The sequence below is a fragment of the Trichosurus vulpecula genome, chromosome 5 (genome assembly GCF_011100635.1).
Source record: "Trichosurus vulpecula isolate mTriVul1 chromosome 5, mTriVul1.pri, whole genome shotgun sequence".
NCBI classification, from domain to species: domain Eukaryota; kingdom Metazoa; phylum Chordata; class Mammalia; order Diprotodontia; family Phalangeridae; genus Trichosurus; species Trichosurus vulpecula.
The window spans coordinates 61,204,252-61,224,592 of NC_050577.1; the positions used below are offsets into that span (position 1 = coordinate 61,204,252).

The window sequence follows — 20,341 nt, forward strand, 5'->3', positions numbered from 1 at the left end:
GCTCATTGTAATATTTATTATTCAACCTTTTGACATTTATTTGTAGCAGTTGAATTGAGGTACCCGGTGCATTATTAGCATTGAAACAGTAAAGTGTTCCAGCTCTACCATAATAACTGAGTTTTACTTGAGTCTTTAGCCTGAAGTAGTCTGTGGAATGTAAACCAACCCTCCTCCCACCCACCCCCACCCCACTAAAAAAAAAAACACAATGAAAAAAAAAAGTAATCCGATTTCTGTCTTCACAATGTGATAAACCAGGACTCCAAAAGGGGTGTAAAGCATAATGGACTTGTACAAACCATCCCGTGCAGTTTACAACATAAGGAAGGTAATATGGTTCAAGAAAATATCTCCCAAAATATTTTTATGAATTAAATTTCCTGAATTTGTGACTAGGTGGAAGAGGTATTGCAGAACCGCCCAGCTGCCATTTCCATATAGGATGGGCCTTGTGAGGAGGTTGGGAATCCTTAGTGGTGTTTAAGGAATAAGCCGGCAACAAATCCCCATCATTCCCAATAATTAGTGATGGTGGACAGGGAAAATTTGCCATGAAATTAAATGGCCTTTTCACTGCTGATGCTACATTGCTGGCTACCCTTTTTCGTCTATTGGTAACTGTAAAATCATCCAGTGTTCCTTCATGTGTCTCAGTTTTACCTGTAGGACGAGGGCTTCTAGCTGATTTCAAATTTGGTTTGACTGGAGGAGTCTGCAGTACAGGTCGCTTTCCCAGCACCAGTGTCCTGTAATTTTTTCTCACCCTCGCACCAAATTTATACTCCCCATCCTCAGGTTTTGGAGAACCTAAAGTGCATGAAAGGCCCTGACTCTGAGTCAGTGGATTTAAGGAAGTGGTTTCTTTTTCAGTGCATGCAAAATCTTCCTTGGCTGTTAACAAAGCGTCCTCCTCCTTACTTCCAGTCACACTGTAAAACTCACCCTTTGTATCATTGCACTCACACTTTAGCTTATGCTTAACAAGGTCAGGTTCATATTCTTCATTAGCACTACTATCCTCTATTTTGATTTTAATATTGTGCAGAAATGGCAATGCTTTATTGCCTGAGTCAGGGCACGGAGTTTCTGTTTTAGCTGCTGCTGATTCTGGGTGTGCAGGAGCGACAGCAGCATCCACCTCAGGATCAGTTTGTAAAGGGGGCAAATCCGTGGCAAATTCAATACAATGAGGGGTTTTGGAACCTTTTTCTGAATTTGCTGCTGCAGCAGCAGAAGAATCATTATTTAAAAACCTAGAAGGTATTGTATTGTTATCTGCACAGTGAGTAGTAGTAGCTTGCAGGCATTTCCTTGCCTCTCTGAGTATTCTTTGTGGTGGAAATGCATTGTTTGTCTTTGGGCTAGGTGAAGAGGCCCCCTCTGCAACGCAATTAATTGTCTGGTCAGTTCTCTTTAAGTTATTGGAAATTTCAGAGTGTGGGAATGTGATCTCAGATACCCTATCGTTCCTTATCTCTGTGAAACAACTTCCCAGGCTGCCTGGGCAGCACACGGGAGGCGCTTTGGATGCCCAGGTCTGATGACTCCAATCCTCTGGCGACTCTGCTTTGACATTACTTTTGAGGTCGGGCAGCTTGCCGGCCTCCTCGAAAGCAACGGGTTTGGTTGCAGTCGCGGCGGTGGCCAGGTGGTACAAGAAGTTGGCCTGCGCCTGCATGCTGGGGGGTTTACAAAAGCTGGTACGCCTGAAACGGATGCTCTGCACTGAGACCTGGCTGGAGCCGGAGCTGGAATCCGAGTCCGAAGACGTGTCCTCCTCCTCGGAGCTGACCTCGCTCGAGTCCGACAAGCCACTCCCGTCCTCCTCCTCCTCCTCCTCTTCTTCCTCCTCCTCCTCCTCTCCCTCCTCCTCTTCTTCCTCCTCTTCGGAGGACACGGAGTTGCTGGTACTGGACAGACTGGAGCCAAAATCCGAGTCGTTGGCTGCATGGTCCGAGTACGAGCTGGATTCGGAGTCGCTACTGTAACTCTCGGGGAAGCTGCCCAGATGTGGCTGCTGCTGTGGCTGCTGCTGCTGCGGCGGCGGCTGCGGCGGCGGCGGCTGGTGATGGGGGAGGTGCGGGGGATGGTGGGCAGGCTGCTGCGGCGGCTGCGGGGGGCGGCTGCTGCTGCTGCTGCCGGGGGTGGTGGTGGTGGTGATGGTGGTGGTGGTGGTGGTGAGGGGAGCAGAAGCCGTTGACGAGGTGAAACCTCTCCAGACACGGGGCCCCCGCCGCCGCCGCCGCCGCCGCCGCTGCCGCTGCCGCCGCCGCCGCCGCCTTGGTTTTGTAGGACCTGGGCAGGATGAGGAGGCGCCGGGCGCTGGCGTGGGGGTTCAGCAGGCAGTCCTTCCCGCCCGCCTCGCAGGCTCGCTTCCGCTTGTATCTGTAAGTCAAGCTCACGGGGCTCCCCGCGACCCCGGCCGCGAGCTTGGGCTGCGGGAGGGCTGCGGAAGACTGGTAGTAGGCGGCGGCGGCGGCGGCCGCTGCTGCTGCCGCCGCCGCCGCCGCCGCCGGGTGCTTGCTGCAGAGCAGGCTCCGAAAGTACGGGGGATCCGAGTGGAAAGCGATGTAGTTCCCAGGGACTGGAGCAGTTTCATAGTTTAGGGGGGGTTTGCAAGGCGATCGCGCGATTTCCGGGTAGCGCTGACCCGGGGATTTGCTAAAAATCTGAGGTAGATCGACGGCCGGTAGCGAGGCGGCGTCCCCGGGACGCAGAGCCTGCCTGCTGATTGGCAGAGCCTGCGCCGATTCATTCAATCCCAGCCAAAGTTGGTGGTTGTCCTTCCAAAAGCCGGGGTAAGGGTCGGCGGCGGCGTGTTCCGGTTGGAGCTCCTTTGTTGACAAAGCCCTGCTGACTTTCCTCCGCTTGGTTTTGAGGACTCGTTCGGTTTTGCAAGAAGTGTAGAGAGCTTCCACGTCTTCCCGGGAGATCAGAGTGCATTTGGCCGCGTGGAAGGCAACGCTGTTGATAGCCTTGAGTTTCCTCAACTCCTCCAGGTCACAGTGATGCTTTTTCACTTTCAGATGATCCATTCGCTTGTGGACGGTGGTCCTCGGGATGTTTTTCAGCAAGTCTGTGAAAACCTGGGAGAGTGCAAACATTTGCTTCCCTTTAATGATGAGGTACCCGAGCCTCACGCCATCCACCTCTTCAAAGCCCGACTTCAAGTCGCCCATTTCGGGTCTTAAATGATTCCCACCATTTGCAGTAAATATATATGTGACGCATACATAGAGATGTATGTATGTTAATCCTCCACCAGATGCTGCATATGTCTCAAGGCATCCTGCTAATAAAATAACAAAGACTGTTATTCCCGATGAAAGGGAGTGCCAAAGTCGAGGAGAAATAATACAGACATATAGATGGAAAAAATATGAAATTACATTGACTAGATTCCTGATTGGCTTTTGCTTTTGTTTTTTGAAAAAAGGAAAAAATCATCAGGCTTCTGGTTTGCCAGAGTGTCTAAGTTGCTGTTGAAGATCAGTACCTGTGCCCCTTTATTATACCCTGCTTCTCCATGGGAGCACTATGATAATGGAATGTGAAGGGAGAAAGAGAAAAGAAATGCAGCTGCTATTCCCGCCGCTGCTTTAGCTACAAATAAAATGACAGAGTGAAGTGAGCTCGTCCGGAGACACCTTCATCAATTAATTCCCCTAAAGCCAACGCTGATTGGACACTCCTGACAGGTGATGCAATAAAAATTGATATTCCACCCCTTCCCCCAAAAAAATCTCCCACTAATTAGCATACCCTTATACTGCCACCTCCCCTCCCAAAGTAAATAATACAGTTAGTATATAAATCTTTCTATTAAACTATCGGAGCTCAAATACACTGACTCACAGACTTCATCGCTAGTAGGATGTGCATGCCTTGTAGGCTTTAAAAAATACTATATATGTATTTAAAGGAATACTGCTTATTTTTGCTTTCTTGGCATTTTACCGACACAATGTATCATCCTTTCAAAGGAAAGGGACTTTAAAAATATTACCACGTCTATATAAGCACTCATTCCCTTCTCCTTTCTCTCTGGAAAATGGAGCTAAGGGGAAATGTGCAGAATCGCCTGGTATTTCCCTTATGGGAGTGGGGAGGGAGGCTGGGAACTACAAAGTTAAACCCTCGGCTGTTCACCACCCCTAGCAGATACTTACGTTTTGGATTTCCCTTGATTTTCCTCTTTTGCTTAATCTAGCCTTTTTATATCCAATAACAAAGTTATTTGGCTGCGGAGACTGTCGAAGGCTTCTGCTCCGAAATACTGTAACAGTTCAACAGAATATCTGCTCTGTAGTATGGAGGGAGGAGGTGGTTTCACGTCAGACCCATAACAAAGCATAGATAAGCCAGAAATGTGTACACTTTTCACAATTAACCAGGCTGGATCGCCTGCAAAATCGTAGTAAGATCTCCAGCCTAAGCAATTCCAGGGTGTTGGATTGTGCAGCCAGGATTCCAGGGAGCTGATTGCTTCTGCAGCAAGGAAAAGAGAATGTAAAACACCCAAGGTGCTTCCAGAGGTTTTACGTAATAATGATGAAAAAAAAGTGCTGCTCTGTGATGTAGACTTTTAGTAGTCTATGATGCTCCTGGTTGGTAGCTTTCAGTGAGGTTTTCACAGTCTTCTATTTTTCCATGGAAGCCAAGCATTCTGATCTTTTTTTAAAAATCACTTTGGATATGTAACATTAAGATTTAACTTCTTCTTAGGTATCTTAAAAGACATTTTCGTGTCATTCACAAGCATATTCCAAAGACTGCCAAGTGAGAGCAAGCTTCTTAGTTGGATTACAATGCTTCCCTTGGCAGATTGCAAGCTGATATGTAAAATTCTGCGAAGTCCTACTAACTGTCTTCTGTTAATGTTTGCAACTGCAAACTAGATGCAACATAGACACTTTTATAGATTCTTGCTCTTCCAAAAATAGACACATCCGAGTGGTTAAAAGAATAAACGGATATTTTCTTTGTGTGGGGGGGTTGTGTTTCAATGAGGGGAAAAGGTGTATAATAATGTCTTCCTTCTCATTCAAAAGTTCCAGCTTCCACTGCCATGGCCTGGAGAGTTTAGCACCAGTAGATAAAACAAAATAAAAATAAAAATCAAGAATTTAACAAGGGAGAGGGGGAGGTGGGAAAAAAAGGTAGTTTTGCATGACAAGGCGGAATCTATGCCACAGCTCCCCACCCCCACTTCAGCTCCCTTGCAATTTCCCTGGAATTCTGAAGAGAATTGGGAATTTCAAGAAGTACATCCGGAAATTAAGGAAGTCTATTTAGGAGAGTCTGTAACTCAGGAGGCTGGGATTTGAAAAGTCAGCCTTGGACTACTGTTGCACTCAGCACCGATGTAATCGCCGCTCTTCAACTTAATCAATGTGTGTACAAACCACGATGTCTAGTTCTTGCCTTTGAAATCTAAGGATAGCATTTCCATCCAAGAAATCAGAGCTATAGCAAATTACATTTTTGTCCCTTGAATGAAAGAAGGCTCATTGAATGGATCTCGTGATATTTCAGGCTTTCAACGTAACCGAGAGGCAGAATGAACAATGCCTCGTCACAGCTCAGACCATCCACCGAGTTAGCTTTCTGGTGCATCAGGATCTATCACGCCGCGGATTTCTCCTTCACTTTCACAGGAGGCAGAATGCACAATCTCTGAGCAGAAAGCAAAGTTTCGAGGCAAAACAGATGCTGGTATTTGTTTTACAAAGTAGAATCATCAGAGCCTTTCTATTGCCAGAGACAATAATGTCGTTTAAAAATTCCTCCTGATGCACTTATATACTGCCAACTCTCCTCCCTCCCCGCTCCCCTCCGCCCAATTCCCCTCCCCCCCGCTTTAAGGTTAAGACTATAGAGTCAAACCGTCAAGAAACTGTAAACTCAGAGAAAGCCTTTGAGAAGAGATCACAAAACGTTGGATAGAGAGTCCTCTCTTGCCAGGTAGTTTAGTAGTTCTCTAGTCCTATTTAGATTTACACACACACGCACATGGCAACATGATTTAGTAACTTTCAAAATTACCTGACTCTTCCCTCTTTGCCTTCTCTTAAGATGTTTGCAGCATAGGATGCTTTAAATACCAGTAGCAAGTAAATTAGGTTAAAAAAAGAACAAGATACAGTTATTTAGAGTAAAATAGGGAAAAATAAAAGCCAGAAATCTTGGGAAATGTTAGCTCTATTTATATGTGATATGTACCTCTGTATGTGCTCACGTATTTAGACATATATACATTTTTATACTTCTAGTAAGAATCTTTCTGAACGTCAAATGCATTCTTTTGTTCCTTTAACTTCCCCCATGGTTGTGTGTGCGTGTGTGTGCAGAATGTGACAGACAGCTTTCTTGTGGCCATCAGCACACGTTGTATATCCGGGGTCTTCTCCAGGCACCTTGGGGGTCGATCCCGATAAAAAGATCTAGTGGAGGCCCCTGCCCGCACACACATGAAAGGCAGGGGACTTTAAGATGGATTTGCATGCACACAGGGGATTGCGATCAATAGCTACCAACATTTATGGCTTAGATTATTAATGTGAAAGCTGGCCAAAAGAATGGAGATGAAAAATTAAAGGTGTCTGTTATCAATTATGTTTAAAGTTATGCAATAATTTACTTACTTTGAGTGCGTGTACAGATCCAGATGTATATAAAGTGCTATCTCTCAAAAGCAAAGGAGTTTCTTTGATAAATTTGTCGACCATGTCATCCTCCTTCACAATCAACGATGAACCCAGTTCAGGAGATGGTCAGTCTTAATTTCTTCTTAACAAAATATTTATTGATTTCTATGCTTCCCAAATCCATATGTTTGTTGATATACTACAATCCACATATATGTATGTTCCACCTTCACAGCTCCATGAGTGCAGTATGTGCATGCTTAGGTATATGTACAAGACATACCCTAAATTTATTAATTAAATATGATACTTTTTGTGATGAGGAATGTACAATCTACAATTTATGGTAGAAAGTAGTTCAGCTTTCAAAACAATGCTGCTTGGTCAAAGAAAAGCATCATTAATAAATAAGGATAAAAAAAGATTCTTAACACCTACTTACTGTTTCTATTGTTAAAAACATAGATTGTGCTTTCATTTTAAAAAGGTGCTAAATGAATGAGAATACAAAACTTTATATATCCCCTGTAAATGTGCAAAATTTACCTTCAGATGCTGTATTTTGATTTATTTTCCCTGCGTTTTTATGTTTAAATACCATTGCAATTCAGTCTGACCTCTTCCCTCTGGAGCCGAGTAATGCACACAGCATTTACAGTCTTTTAAATGGTTAGCTGGGAAATGCAACAGCAATTTGCAGCAGTAGTTTACTAATGGGGAAAATTCTTTTGAAAACCTGAAGGAAAACCTAAGGGTACTTTTGCATTTTCCACACTACAACTGTCATATAATTAAAGTACTGAAGAGCATTAAAATAAACCTTTTCCTTCCAAGCTTTCACCCAGACATACATAATTTAAATGAGGATTCAACCCCTCAGTCCTCTTCCCCCACCTCCTTCTCTGTATACATTTGTTTTAGTGATCCATGGACACATTTTGTTCAAACTGGATTAAAAAAGAAAACAGTTTGAGGACATCGCAGAGACACCAATAATATAAGTATTATAGTTAGAAAGAATAAGACGAGTTCCCTCTGCTATTAGTAAAAGGCAAATATAATACTTAGAAGACAGCATAAATTAAAATATGAGAAAAATAATCATGTTGAATTCAATCAGTTGAAGATATGAGACAATGAAATCCTATCTGACAGTCAAAAGATCCATAACTTAATTTATCCAACAATATCACACCTTTTAAGGGTTTTGGGGGGGGAGGGGTAAGGATAAATAATAAACTAAGCAACAATTTACAATCTAAGTGTATTTTCCTTGAATTTTCTTTTTCTTTTAGGCTTATCTCAAACTGACCAAGAATGAGGGTGTCTTCCAAACTGCCTATCTTTCTATTCTGAGGCATTTTAAAATCCTGTTTTTAACAGGAGTTTGGGGCACATAGTACATGCCATGTTGTCTACTGACCCATAATCAAAATGCAGTGACCTTCTACCCTTTTTTTGCCCCTTGACCCATCTTGAATTCAATGCAGCCTTTATAAATTTGCAAATCCTTGGAGGTAAAGAAGGTTTGTGAGGCTTTGTTCTGAAAAGGCCCTAAAAGTGTGCATTTTGAATTAGACAAAGGTACCGCAATGGACCCTGATGCATGAGACCATTTTCTTACATACAGGTGAGCAATATGCTACTCAAGAACTATTCTCAGAAAGTCCATGCTGTGAGCTAAAAAGCAATGATAAACGTAGGAGATCAGAAAGTTATGAAATGCATCAAAACAGCAACATGATACAAATCACTTTGGTAATGTAAGGATTGGTCAGGCCACAAACCTTCAGTTCTCCATGTTTCCAAGGACTGTGAGGACCCCAGTGATCAAGGAAGGAAGAGGGGGAGGATGACAGAGACAGAAAGAATAGAGGATAGAAGAGAGATATGATCTGAATGTACAGGCCCATTCCCTTATCTTTCCTGCTATCAGCCAGTTTAAAGGACACAATAATTATGATGGTGATAAAACAATGCTTGCTTATGTGTGCTGAATAAATAAAGAATGTTTACAGTTCAAGAATTTTTTAATTCCAATTAAATGCTATCAAAGAAAAGCCATTTTGCCTTCTGCAAGTGCCTTTCCCCCCAATTATCTTGTTGCAATATTTTCCTATAAGACACAAGGGCATTTTAGAACATGCCTCTGAATTTAGGAAAAAAAATCTGGAAAAGTAGGGTGCAAAACAGATTTTTTAAATGACACCCAAATAGCAAGAACCACAATTTATTTGGATCACCAGAGTTTTTATTTGTTTATTTTACACAGGGACCAAATGTGTAGAGATTCAGTGCTAAGTGACACTGAAGTGTCAAGCGCCATCCGTAGGCTGCTGAAGCTTCTCTGGAAAACTCAGTAGCACCCATAGGCGGCGGAGAGCAAGGAAGGGGGTACAAGGGACAAAACCAGCTTCCGAAAGCAGTCTTGGTTCCAATCCACTGGCTGTAGCCCAAGGACCTCTAGGAATATGAACTCCAGTCAGTACCTTCCACTACTGCAATGAAACAGAGCACAAAAAAAGTGGGAAATAAAAAATTCACAAGTTCCCATTTAAGGATGCACAAGGATCCTTTCAAATATTAATTGTATCAACAGATCTCATCACATCAGATTAAAACAAGGTTTTATAGAGTGATGCCCTACAGCCTGGGCACTAATTTTTTATTGGATTACACAACAACCAGGAAATTTCTTTTGGTTTGTTTTGGACTCATTGGAGTAAAATGAAAATTAAAGCATTTTAAGCTGAATAGCTACATTTTGGTCGGTTCTCTCTATCCCCCATAAATAGAAAAGAACCGCCTTTACCCAATTCCTCACACACTATTCAAATTCAAACTTTCATTTCCAATATTTCTGGGTTCTTACTGTTTTGTTTGTTTTTTTTATAAGCACATGGCACAACAAACGTTATGTAAAACGCACTCATAGCGTTAAATGCTGATACAAATCTGCCTTTCACTCCATCTGTCTAAGTATCACAATTGCTAAGTGTAAACTTAAAAAAAACTTTCCATAGATAAAATGTTTAATATTTCTTGGCAAATTACACTTGGTGATGTAGTGCAAAATATAGTGTTAAAAAAAAAGCCCGAGTATTTGTAAGTATTCTAGATAGTTGTAGGAACCCTTCCTTTTGAAAGTTTAGACCTCCAATACCCTCGATTCTACTGGCAGAATTAGGATGGACTTAGAGGGTCCTAAACGTGACCGATTCACTAAGGCGGGGGGCTACAGCTTGCAACAACGTGCTTGGCAACTTAATCCTACACTAAAAGAGGGCAGAGAGCGAAAAAGAATGGAATACAAACTCTTCCGACATTTGTAGTTACTTTCGAGGTGGATTGTATATTTTCAGGCTGATGGGAACGTCTGATTTTTGGAGCAAAAAGAAGAGAAGGTAAGTGTCTGTCCTTGTATTCGTCAGTTCGTAGAGAAACAATGAAAGAACAAAGGGAACCCACTTCACCATTTGAACATTTTTTTGTATCTCCCTCCTTCTCAAGCTAACGGCCAAGGAGCCTGGAGGACTCGTTTAACTTTGCCTTTAGGTGGTCTGTGGCAGGTCTTGTTTGGACTAAGAATAGGCAAAAGTTGAGGGACCATTTAAATAAATAATAATAAAAGCTTGCTGTGGCTGATGAGCACAGCACAATCAGCAGAGTCCAACCAGAAGTTGCTAAATGCCTGTAGGTAAAGTCCATGAAATAGCCTTTAAATAACAAAGATCAAACTTCAGTCAAATAACCTTTCTTGGAATTTTAAGGATTCATCTTTCTCAAAGTAGATGCCTATGCAATTTTTTTTTGGGGGGGGGCGGAGAAGATGGTTGAAAGGGATGTGATATTTAAGGCGTAAAACGAGTCACAAGAATTGATCTCTCGCTGCTGACTAGAAAGGCATTTAAAAAAAGGAAATAGGATTAAAGCCTCGACACGATTGTTTGCTAATGGAAGAAAGTGCAGTAAAGGCTGGGCACAGAGAGGGGATTCGTGTACAAATAAATAGTATTCGCTTTGACTGCCTCGAACATCAGCAAAGTCTCGCTTTGTCGGTCGGTGTAGCAGAATGAGTAAGTGACCCAGTGCCGGCGGCATTATATAAATAGATCCGAGAGGGAGGGGGAGCCCCCAAAGCGGACTGGCACGTGAAGCACGCGTTTTTACTGCCCCCAAAGCGGCCACCGACCCCCCCCTCCGCCTCCACCCCACCCCCAAATCCGTATATTACCTGCCCTGTTACAGTGACACATGTTTATGTTTATAGTCCTGGTTTGTACTAGTGTCAAGAGCCCCAGAAAGAGGGGGAGGGAGGAGGAGGAGAGGGAGGAGGAGGAGGAGGAGGAGGAGAAAATACAACCACCCCCACTTGTTGTTAAAGCAAATTTACTGCGTTATTGCATGCCGCGTAAAAAAAAAAAAAGAGGGGGGTAGCGCATGGGGGAGGAGGGTGGAGAGGCAGGAGAGAGTTGGGCTGTGAGATGGTGGTTGGGTGGGGGCTGGAGAGCCCGAGCCCAGCTCCTCCGCCTCGGGGAAAGGCAGCCCCGCAGAAAGGGCGAGCGGCGGCCGGGAAGCAGAGGGGCCTCCCCTCCAGCGCGCCGCCTTCACGTGGGGGCTCGGCGGGCGCGCGGGGCTCCCAGGCGCTGACCTCTCACCCCTGCTCCTCTCGGCGTTTTCCTTCTGTGGCCGCGGCCACTTTTTACCCACAATCCCTCGCGCGGGCCGCGCTCGTGCCGAGCTCGAGACTTCCCTAATCCTCGGCCGGCGCCGCCTCCCCACCCCCACTCACTCCCCACCCCACGCCATTCCGGGCGCTTTCCCTTCCTTCTCCGCGCCCCCCCGCCCGGTTCTCTAGAGCCCTGGGGAAGGATACTCCCGGCTGGGAGCCCCCGCCTTCCCTCCCTTCCTCCCTCCTTTCCCCCCCCCCCCCCCCCGCCCCAGTCCCCAGGGAGCTCCGGCGGAGATGGCGGGAGGAGGCGGGGGTGGTGGCATGGGGTGGAGGTGGGGGAAGTGGTGGAGCTGGGCCTTCCGAGTGCTTCCTGGCCCAGCTGGAGAGGGAGGGGGAGGGGAGCAGAAAGGAGAGGGAGTGGGGCTGCTCGCCCTGGGGGCTGCGGCGGCTACAGCAGCAGCCCTAGAAGGGGGGTGGAGGATGGCCAGTACCTGTTGAATATTATTGGACCCCATTAATCTTGTTCCTTTTCTCTCTCCCTACTAACCACATCTCTAGCTCCTCTAAGGAAACGTGGGAGGAAGAAATGAATGACTTTACTCTCTCTGATTACCCGTCTCCCCTCTCCCCCTTTTAATTTTCCCCCCTAAAACAAAAACAAGAAAGCTCAAACTCTTACCCCTTCCCCCTCTCCTGCAAGTATAGCTATTGGTTTGCTCCTCCCCCTCCCCCACTTCCCACAATAAACTACTCTTCCCTTGGAGAGGAGCTCCCTTCTGCCCAAGGGGTTATACTACGCTCCAACCCCTCCTCCCCATCCCCCCTGTGCTTCTGATTCCCTCATTTGTGAAGTGTGCAGACTTGATAGTGGATCCTCTCTTCCCTTTCCTTTTCTTCTGCACCAGACTTCCGTAGCCTACAATACCCTCAATGAGTTGTGCTGCTTCCATTTTACAAAGCTCCTTCGTTTGGTTCCATATCTCAGTTTTTTGGGTTTTTTTTTGCTTTCCAAGAAGCAAAAAATAAATCTCTGATTTTTAATGTGCTGCCCAACATATGCCGTCTTACTTCCCATCCCCCTATCAAAATGCATGCAATGCTTTTGGTTTAAAATAGCAACCCTAAAGTTTAAAATAACTTGCTTTGAAAGGGAGAAATGAAAAATGGAGAGGATTCGGTCTTTTGCCCAGGTTATAGTGTAAGTCAGATTTAAAAAAGAAGGGATGCGTTTCAGTTAAAGAAAGAAGTTTTCTTTTTATTAGCTACATTTTTTCTCTGTATTTCTCTGAAGTGGAATATCTTATCTGCAGAAAAACTCAAGAGAAGGTGGAAGGAAAACGCCAGCGTGGATTTTCCCTCCTTCCCCACTGAAAGCAGTTCTGAGTCTCTTTTTAAAACAAGGGAAAGCAGTAACCTTAATACTGGGAGCACTGAATAAAGTATCATAAAAGCCGCTGAGAAAAGGAGGGGGCAGAAAGGCGGGCTTCAAGCAGCTTAGCTCCAGGAAGAAGGAAGGAAACGCGGGCAGGCTCGGGAAGACTGCAGTGAGGCAGTCAGTGAATGGAGCTGGCTGGCTGGCGGCCGGGCGGGGGATAGCTGCAGTGACGCCGGGGTGGGGTGGGGGTCGGGGGCGGGGGAGGGAGCGCGGCGGCTGCTAGGAGGATCTGGCAGTCTGCAGCGTCGGGCCGGGAGAGTGGAAGGCTGATGGGTTCAGGGGAATCCTCCGAGAGAGGGGAAGGCGGGCTAGAGAAAAGCTACAGTGCAGCTAGGGCGGGGTGGGGGACGAAGGCAAGGAGGGAAAAGGGAGAGGAGGGGGCTCCGGGTACTGTGGTGGTGAATGAGTGGAAAGGGAGGAAGTGCAAGTTGGGCTCCTTTTCCTCCAGCAGCTCCCATTGTTCAGGGGCCTTCGCACAGTTTTCTCCTCTAGCTTCTGCGAGGGAGGGAGAAGAGCTGGAGCTGCCCTGCTCTCAGCCCCATCCCCCACCCGCCCTAAACTTCAAACATTGTTGGGTCAGAGCGACAAGTTTTATTATCTGACAAGGCAGGCTAGGGGTTCTCAGCTAAAGAGCGGGTGGAAAGGGAGGCTTTAAAACGTGTCAGGAACTGAAGGAAGCCGAGTAAGGCTGCAATTCACGTGTTAAAAGAAAAAGGAATAGGCAAAGCAGCTTATAGATATATTCATAAAGTTAACAGTGGTTTGTAGACACATGCGGACTATATATGTGTTATATATGTATACACATGTATATACATATATGTTTTGAACCTGGAAAGTTGGAAGATTTAACGATTTTTTTAAAGTATGAATTCAGGGAAGAAAAAGTAGTTTGGAAAAACATGTCCATGTGTACATAAAGGGTAACGTTAGTTTGGAGCACAAAATATCATTAAGATGGGAAATCCAGAATGCAACAAAGTTAAAGGTAATCTTGTGTTCTTGAAAAAAGGTTTCAAAATTGTGGTATTTTTCAAAAGAAAAAAATTTGATATCTTGTAACCAAAATTTTAAAAGAAATTGTTACGACCACGCTATGAAAAACTAAGTTTGTTTTTCCCCCCGCTGTGAGTCAGAGGCAATATTTCTGGCATACATTACATTTTCCAAAAAAGTAAAGGAGAAGAGAATTTCCAAGTGCTCGAGGCACTTTCAGGCAATCTTATGATCACCCTAAATAAAGGATGGTGAAGGAGAAAATCAAGCCCAGTGGCCCCGGTCTTTCTAGAAAAGGAGAATCCTTTCTGAGTAAAATTGTAGATGACTTTTGCTATTCCCTCTAAAATATCCATTCCCTGGTTCCTATAATGTAAATTGTATTGTTTTCCACATTTGATTAAAAAAAATTAGAATTGATTTCTAATGGAATATTATATTTACATATCACCATGAAAACATCATTTGACAAAAGTTTTAAATTACAACAAAGAAGTTAACAGATGATGTTCATAAATTGCATCTCTTTGCATGTAGCCCTTATGGGGCAAATTCGAGGTAGTGGTATTTAGGGCTTCCTTTTTACCCTTTTCTTTCAGAACACTTCAGCAAAATCGGAATTTTTTTTTTTTGCATTCGTAAACACCAACACATCACTTTGACTAGTCTCCTTCCTACCTTCTAAACTTGTATTTCCCTTATGGATTTCTCTTGAAAATTTTTCTTTGATGGGGGAATTAAAAATAAATTATCTGAAGAGCAAACATTGTAAAGCTTAAAAAAATCTATGTTTATAATTAAATGCACCGAATCCACTCTCCTCCATATTCGTTCTCATTCAAGGTCCTTCCTCTTCCAAGCAAACTAGAATCAGTTGGAGATTTCTTTTGGTTATACCTAGCTGACCATCCTGGCATTGAGTTTTTGTGCTAGATTGCTGTTTGGTTGTTATTTGAAGACTAGGGGAATCATATATAGATCCTAAGTGTCAGACGTGTATCATTTAGAATAAAAAGTCTATGTTGCAAACTACAACAGCAAAGAGTTTCTCTGTGAGAAAAGCTGAGAACAATCGGAGGTGGGGGATGGAGGAGAGGGGTGGTTTAGCTATGACGGGGGAAGAGAGATGCAGGATTCCTGGTCTGTCTTCTGTGCTACCTTTTTTTGATTTTGCGTATTACCCTATTTCCTACTCTTGCATGCACCAAGGGCCATTGCTTTTTTAATTGGGGGGAAGTGCCACCATATAAAAATTACCCACATTCCGACCCCGAAGTACCATAGTAAGATTGACAAAAAGAGATCCGAGGCTTGTGCGTTTAATTCGCCAGGAATGTTAAGCTTCATAAGATTCACCCTATGGGGTCATGTTAGACTCTGGCACTGTTATCATACAATTTCAAAGGATAAAATTATACACATTGCAGATTTTAAAAATCGAAATTAGGTGCTTGACAATCAGTTGTAACATATTAATCAAAGAGTTTTTTTTTTAAATATTATATTGGAATTGTATTTGTCAACTTTTTCTCTGGGAAACAATGCAATTAATTAACATATTCTTGGGCCTGTTTCTGAATTTAGGAAGTGGTGGCCTCTTTTGAGGAGAAAACATTTTAAATAAAAAAGTAACCTTGCTTTGTCCAAGTTGTATTTGCAAATCAGTTTCATTCAACGTGAACAGCAATCCAGGGTGCTTCATTTACATCAAGTTCTCTTCTAGCTAATAAACGGATTTTCCTGTTTTTCATGATTATCATCTTTTTCTGTTACCCAAGCTTATTTTAGAGTAATTTTTATCTTTCAAATAGTTTTTAGAAACCAAAATGTGTAATTTTCTTTAGGAATTAATTATGACAAAAATGCAAATCTTTAATGCTAGGGAAAGTGGGAATGCGTTTTTTTTAGAACAACATGCTGTTACATTATTTGATAATCACTTTGAAAACTCAGAGCATACAACCTTTTACTATTGGTACCCTGCCTAAAAACAAATTTTCTAACACATAGTAAAGGGTTGAAATTTTTATACAGGTTATGTGAAAGATAAAAGAATATGAAGAGGCTTCTGATTTACTCTCTGTGTTGGTAATTAATTATGTGGTATTTTATAGAAAAATGGAACTAGTCAATATAACACCATTATAAAAAATCAGATTCAAATGCAACAGCCCCAATTCTACTCTCATACTTGTCTAATCAAACTTTCCAAGTGAATATAAGTCTCTGATTTTAAGAAAGTATTTCATTTAAATTGCATGTAATTTAAATTTCCCCATTTACTAACTGGAGATTTCCTGGGATTAACACAATAATATTCACTGTGATGGTTTGAAGTTTGGAGGTCTTTTGTAACATAATTACCATTTATAGACAAAAAAGTGTTTAGCATTTGGGGACTGTTTAAGTGTAGAGAATTACAAATCACCTGGCAAATAAAAATCCTTCCTCTGTATCATCTCAAACAATAGAGAATCTTTAAAGAAATTAATCACCTATCAGGAATTTTCATTTTAACTATTTCCTTAATTAGAAATTTTAGCTTAATATTGTTCTTAGAAAACTAAATATTACATCACACTTAACATTAAATCTGGGCCTGAAATTAAAATTTAAATATCAATGATGTTTGTTCATTCAATAGATGTTTATTGAGAGCCTACTATGTGCAAGGTACTTTATGGTACTCGAAGACTACTTTGTCTGTTACTCTTTCTTAAATGGAATTTGCCAAAAGCCAAGAAAGGTGATGCTCTAATTATAAAAACCCAATTGAAATAATTACTTTAAGACACCACTTAAGACACTGGGAATAGTATAATAATATACATATGGCATATATGTGTATATCTAAAGAGATATACAGTGTAAATATGAATGAATATATATCTCTATAGATATAATAGCAAAATTAGTATGCCAAAATAACACGCAAGTAGCTCAACTTTAAAATTATTTTACCTAAACTGGCATAAACAAATGTGTTCTTATCAAGCCTCTAGGTAAAAGGTCTGGATTCTTAGACACCAAATAGGTAGAAAAATCAAACCAAACCAAAAAAAGCCCCTTTCTAATTAATTAGGGAACCACATTGTAGTAGGAATTGTCTGTAAGTATAGCCTATTATATAAAGTAAAACTGCCTTTCCCTAACTGAAGTTTTCTAACTTAAGTAATGTGAAGCAAGACTAAGCAAGGTTATATGGCTACATGAACTCCATTATTGATTATGGCTAGAAATAATTGCTGGATTTGAGCCAATATACCATTTAAAACACCATTTGCAGAGGTCAAAACATGAGTTAAGAAAATACATTGTGAAAAGTGACCATGTGGCTTATTCTCTCTTAGTTTTATACACATATCTGATTAAAATGTATTTTGATTAGGATTGTTATATTGTCTACCAACAAGACAATCAAGAGTGATTTATTTTAAAGGGATAAACATGAACAATATTAACCTTTCTCTATGTAGTAGTTATTGCTCTAAACATTTCCTTCTAGGTATATACTTTTTTAAAGTAATATAAAATGTAGGCCCATACAAAAGTAAATCAACAAAACAGTTAAGAAATAAAGAAAAAAATTTAAGACCCCTTACTTTCCATAGAAGAGAAAAAAACATTGTTCATATTTTTCATTAAGCTCAGGTCATAGGTCAAATTATAAAATATTTTCCTTGAGCTTCTTATGGTATTCATCAGATGATTAGCTCATAGGAATAGCTGAGGTATCACCGATATAACTGCTGTTATATCAAGAGGAATATTAGGGAATCTAGGCTTTAATCTTACTCAACAAGTACTAGATATATTTTTGAACATGTTTTGAGAAGGTTGAGAAGATTTAAAGAGAAAATATCTAGTAATAATATACCACTATTTTAAGAAATTTTAAATTTTCTTTAATCAAGGAATTCTATTTTGATTATTTTCGTCACTATTTTTTTTTCACAAAAAGATTAAAAAAAACCCTCCCAAACAGACAACAACAGCCCAATTAATCTTTAACAATTTTAGGAACTAAAGTGTAATGTTCAATTATTTAGAAGTGCAAGAACTACTACAGTATGCAGCACTTTACAAATTGTCTTGAATTGCATGTATACAAAGGAAAAATATTAATGCATGAATTGTATCATGAAGATTTCCTAATATTCTTCCTATTTGCTTTTCAGAAAAATTTAAGTAATATGCTTCGGATATGTAACTTGTATGAAAAACTTTTATGTCTGGCAAATAAGTTCATATTCATTTAGATTCACTAGATTTTCATTTGATTATCACAATTATAATTATACATGGATGTATTAAATTACTTTGAGAGATGATTTTTCTCTATGAAAAATCGACTGTTTCTATATCAGTGCTTAATGGCACTATATTATTAGCAAAAGTTCATTTTCAGATTTTGTTTCTTGTTTCCTTTTTTTGAGGTAATGTATTCTTATTTTGTTTTTTATTTCAAAGGTTTCCTCCAAATGATTGTTTTATACAACTATCAAGAAGTTATCTAAATTTTGCTATCAAATATTATAGACTACTACTGTAAGGTAGTGATCATGGAATCCTTCTGTTCATATAAATTAATTCCATCAAAAGAACTAAGCTTCAATCCATTAAAAATAAAACAAATGTATTATTAAATAATTTAGTGCATTAAGACTTGACTGCATTTTTGAAGAAGGGAAGTTTCACATTGATCTTAACTCAGAAACACTGCACATTAGGAGTCTGAGCAGCAATTGGGTATTGAACTGGTATTCCATTGTATTAGTATAGAGATAAAGTATGCAGTTAAATGGAATATATGAAGCAATGTGATTTTGCTTGAATGCAGTTTTGATTTTACACATACCAATGAATTAGGCGTATTGCTATGATATATTCAGAGTATCACTTATTACTATCCCAAAAGGAAGAGATCACATTGTACATACAAACATTCATATATTATAATAAAATTTTCTAAATTTACTAATGCTACTAAAGAGAAAACTTTTTAAAGAGCATCTGGTCAATTTAAGTTTTCCTCTTCTTATGGTCTATTAGATTTTAATGAGTTTCTATGCCCTTTAAAAAAACCATATTGTTACATGCGTATGTATGAGCATTATAATTCTGTTGTTAATTTCTAGTGAATTAGTGAAATTATTTCCATTTTTGTCTGGGTTACAAAAAATATTTGGATTGTTTTTGAAACTAAAGATGTTTCTTCTGTGAAGAGAGGAATAGGTAGAAGTAGGGCTCCTTCATCTTTTTTACTTTAAATAATTATATTTTTTCTAATCATCACTATTTTAATTAAGCTATTCTGCCATGAATACCACCTCTGCACCTGCAATTTGCAAGTTATTAAACCAAAACTGCAAACTTGCTTTGTAATCATGCCTGTTATTTTAAACATTAGCTATTGATACATTCTAATTTCAATGGAAAGTATGCGACTGGTTGACTGGATGTAGAAGGAAACTATGTTAAACTACTATCTTTATGACATTGATCTTATTTCGAATCAAATGCTTCCTCACACGGAATGAATTTCACAGCTTGACAGTGCTCTGTGTCCTGTTATGCTAATTAAACAACCTAGGTCCATTTCATTTTTGTTTATATGCGTATAAAAAGACAGCTCCCTCCAATCTACCTAAATAATACAAATTTCCAGGGTAGATTTGGGGAAAAAATGCATTCAAGTATCTCTTGGGATTAAGGAGTTAGAGTTATGTACACGCCATAAAGCAAAGGGTTAGTTTAGGTGTTATCACCAGTCCTTCCATGTGTAACACTAACGCATGGTTTTGGCCTTCAAGATGAAGACGTATTAACGTTCATTTGTCACTGCAGCCAACGTATCTGGGTCGCTGAATTTGGTAGACCTTCTTTCCACGTGGTCTACCAACTTTGAGCAGTTTCCATAATGGGAATTAAGCGGCTAGAAGAGCTGCAGCATAATTGATAAGTTAGCAGAACCAACTGCAAGAAGCCATGCTTCTTCATTACCCCACCCTCCATTCTTAGGAAGCCTAAACATGCCCCCAGCGCCGGGGCTCTTAAATAAGTAAGTGCTCGGGGAGGATTCGTTCAGGTAGACAGAATGAGAGAGAGGCCATGGATGTCATTTTCATCCGCAATTCACGAATATCAGCTACTACCCTCCTCTCTCCTGCAATGGCTTCATTGGTAAGCTTGCAGGCCGAGAAATGAGGAGGCTGACCCGACGCCCCCTTCGTGCGCGTGCGCGCGTGCGTGCGCGGCACGGCGCGCTCCTGCCGAGGCTCTCCGTGGTCTGGTCTCCTTCCCATCCTCCCTCCATCCCCATTCACCCCTCAGGGATAGGAATGGGGGAGGGGGAGAAGAACCGAGAGAGGGAAGGGGAAAAAGGCAGCCCCGGCGTCGTGCCGGCGGCGCGCACGTTCTGCTTCCCCAACCCCTCCCCCTTTTCCTTTCCTCCTGGGGGCTGAGGCGGGCGCGCACGCCGGATGACGCTAAGGAGGAAGCGAGCTCCCTCTCTCCCCTCCCAGGCTCCCCGCTGCCCCGCGGGAGCCCCCCAGTGCGCCTGTGCGGAGGCCTAGTTGCTATGTGTGT

At 41.7% G+C, this 20,341-nt stretch overlaps 1 protein-coding gene across 1 annotated transcript; it reads right to left on the reverse strand.

The window, feature by feature from the left end:
• Positions 1-367: 367 nt before the first annotated feature.
• SKIDA1 (SKI/DACH domain containing 1) lies at positions 368-3,199 on the reverse strand. Its single transcript, XM_036761720.1, is given in 2 exon segments — positions 368-2,104; positions 2,106-3,199. Coding segments are annotated over 2 exon segments (2,814 nt in total). The 5' UTR covers positions 3,183-3,199.
• Between the last annotated feature and the right edge of the window lie 17,142 nt (positions 3,200-20,341).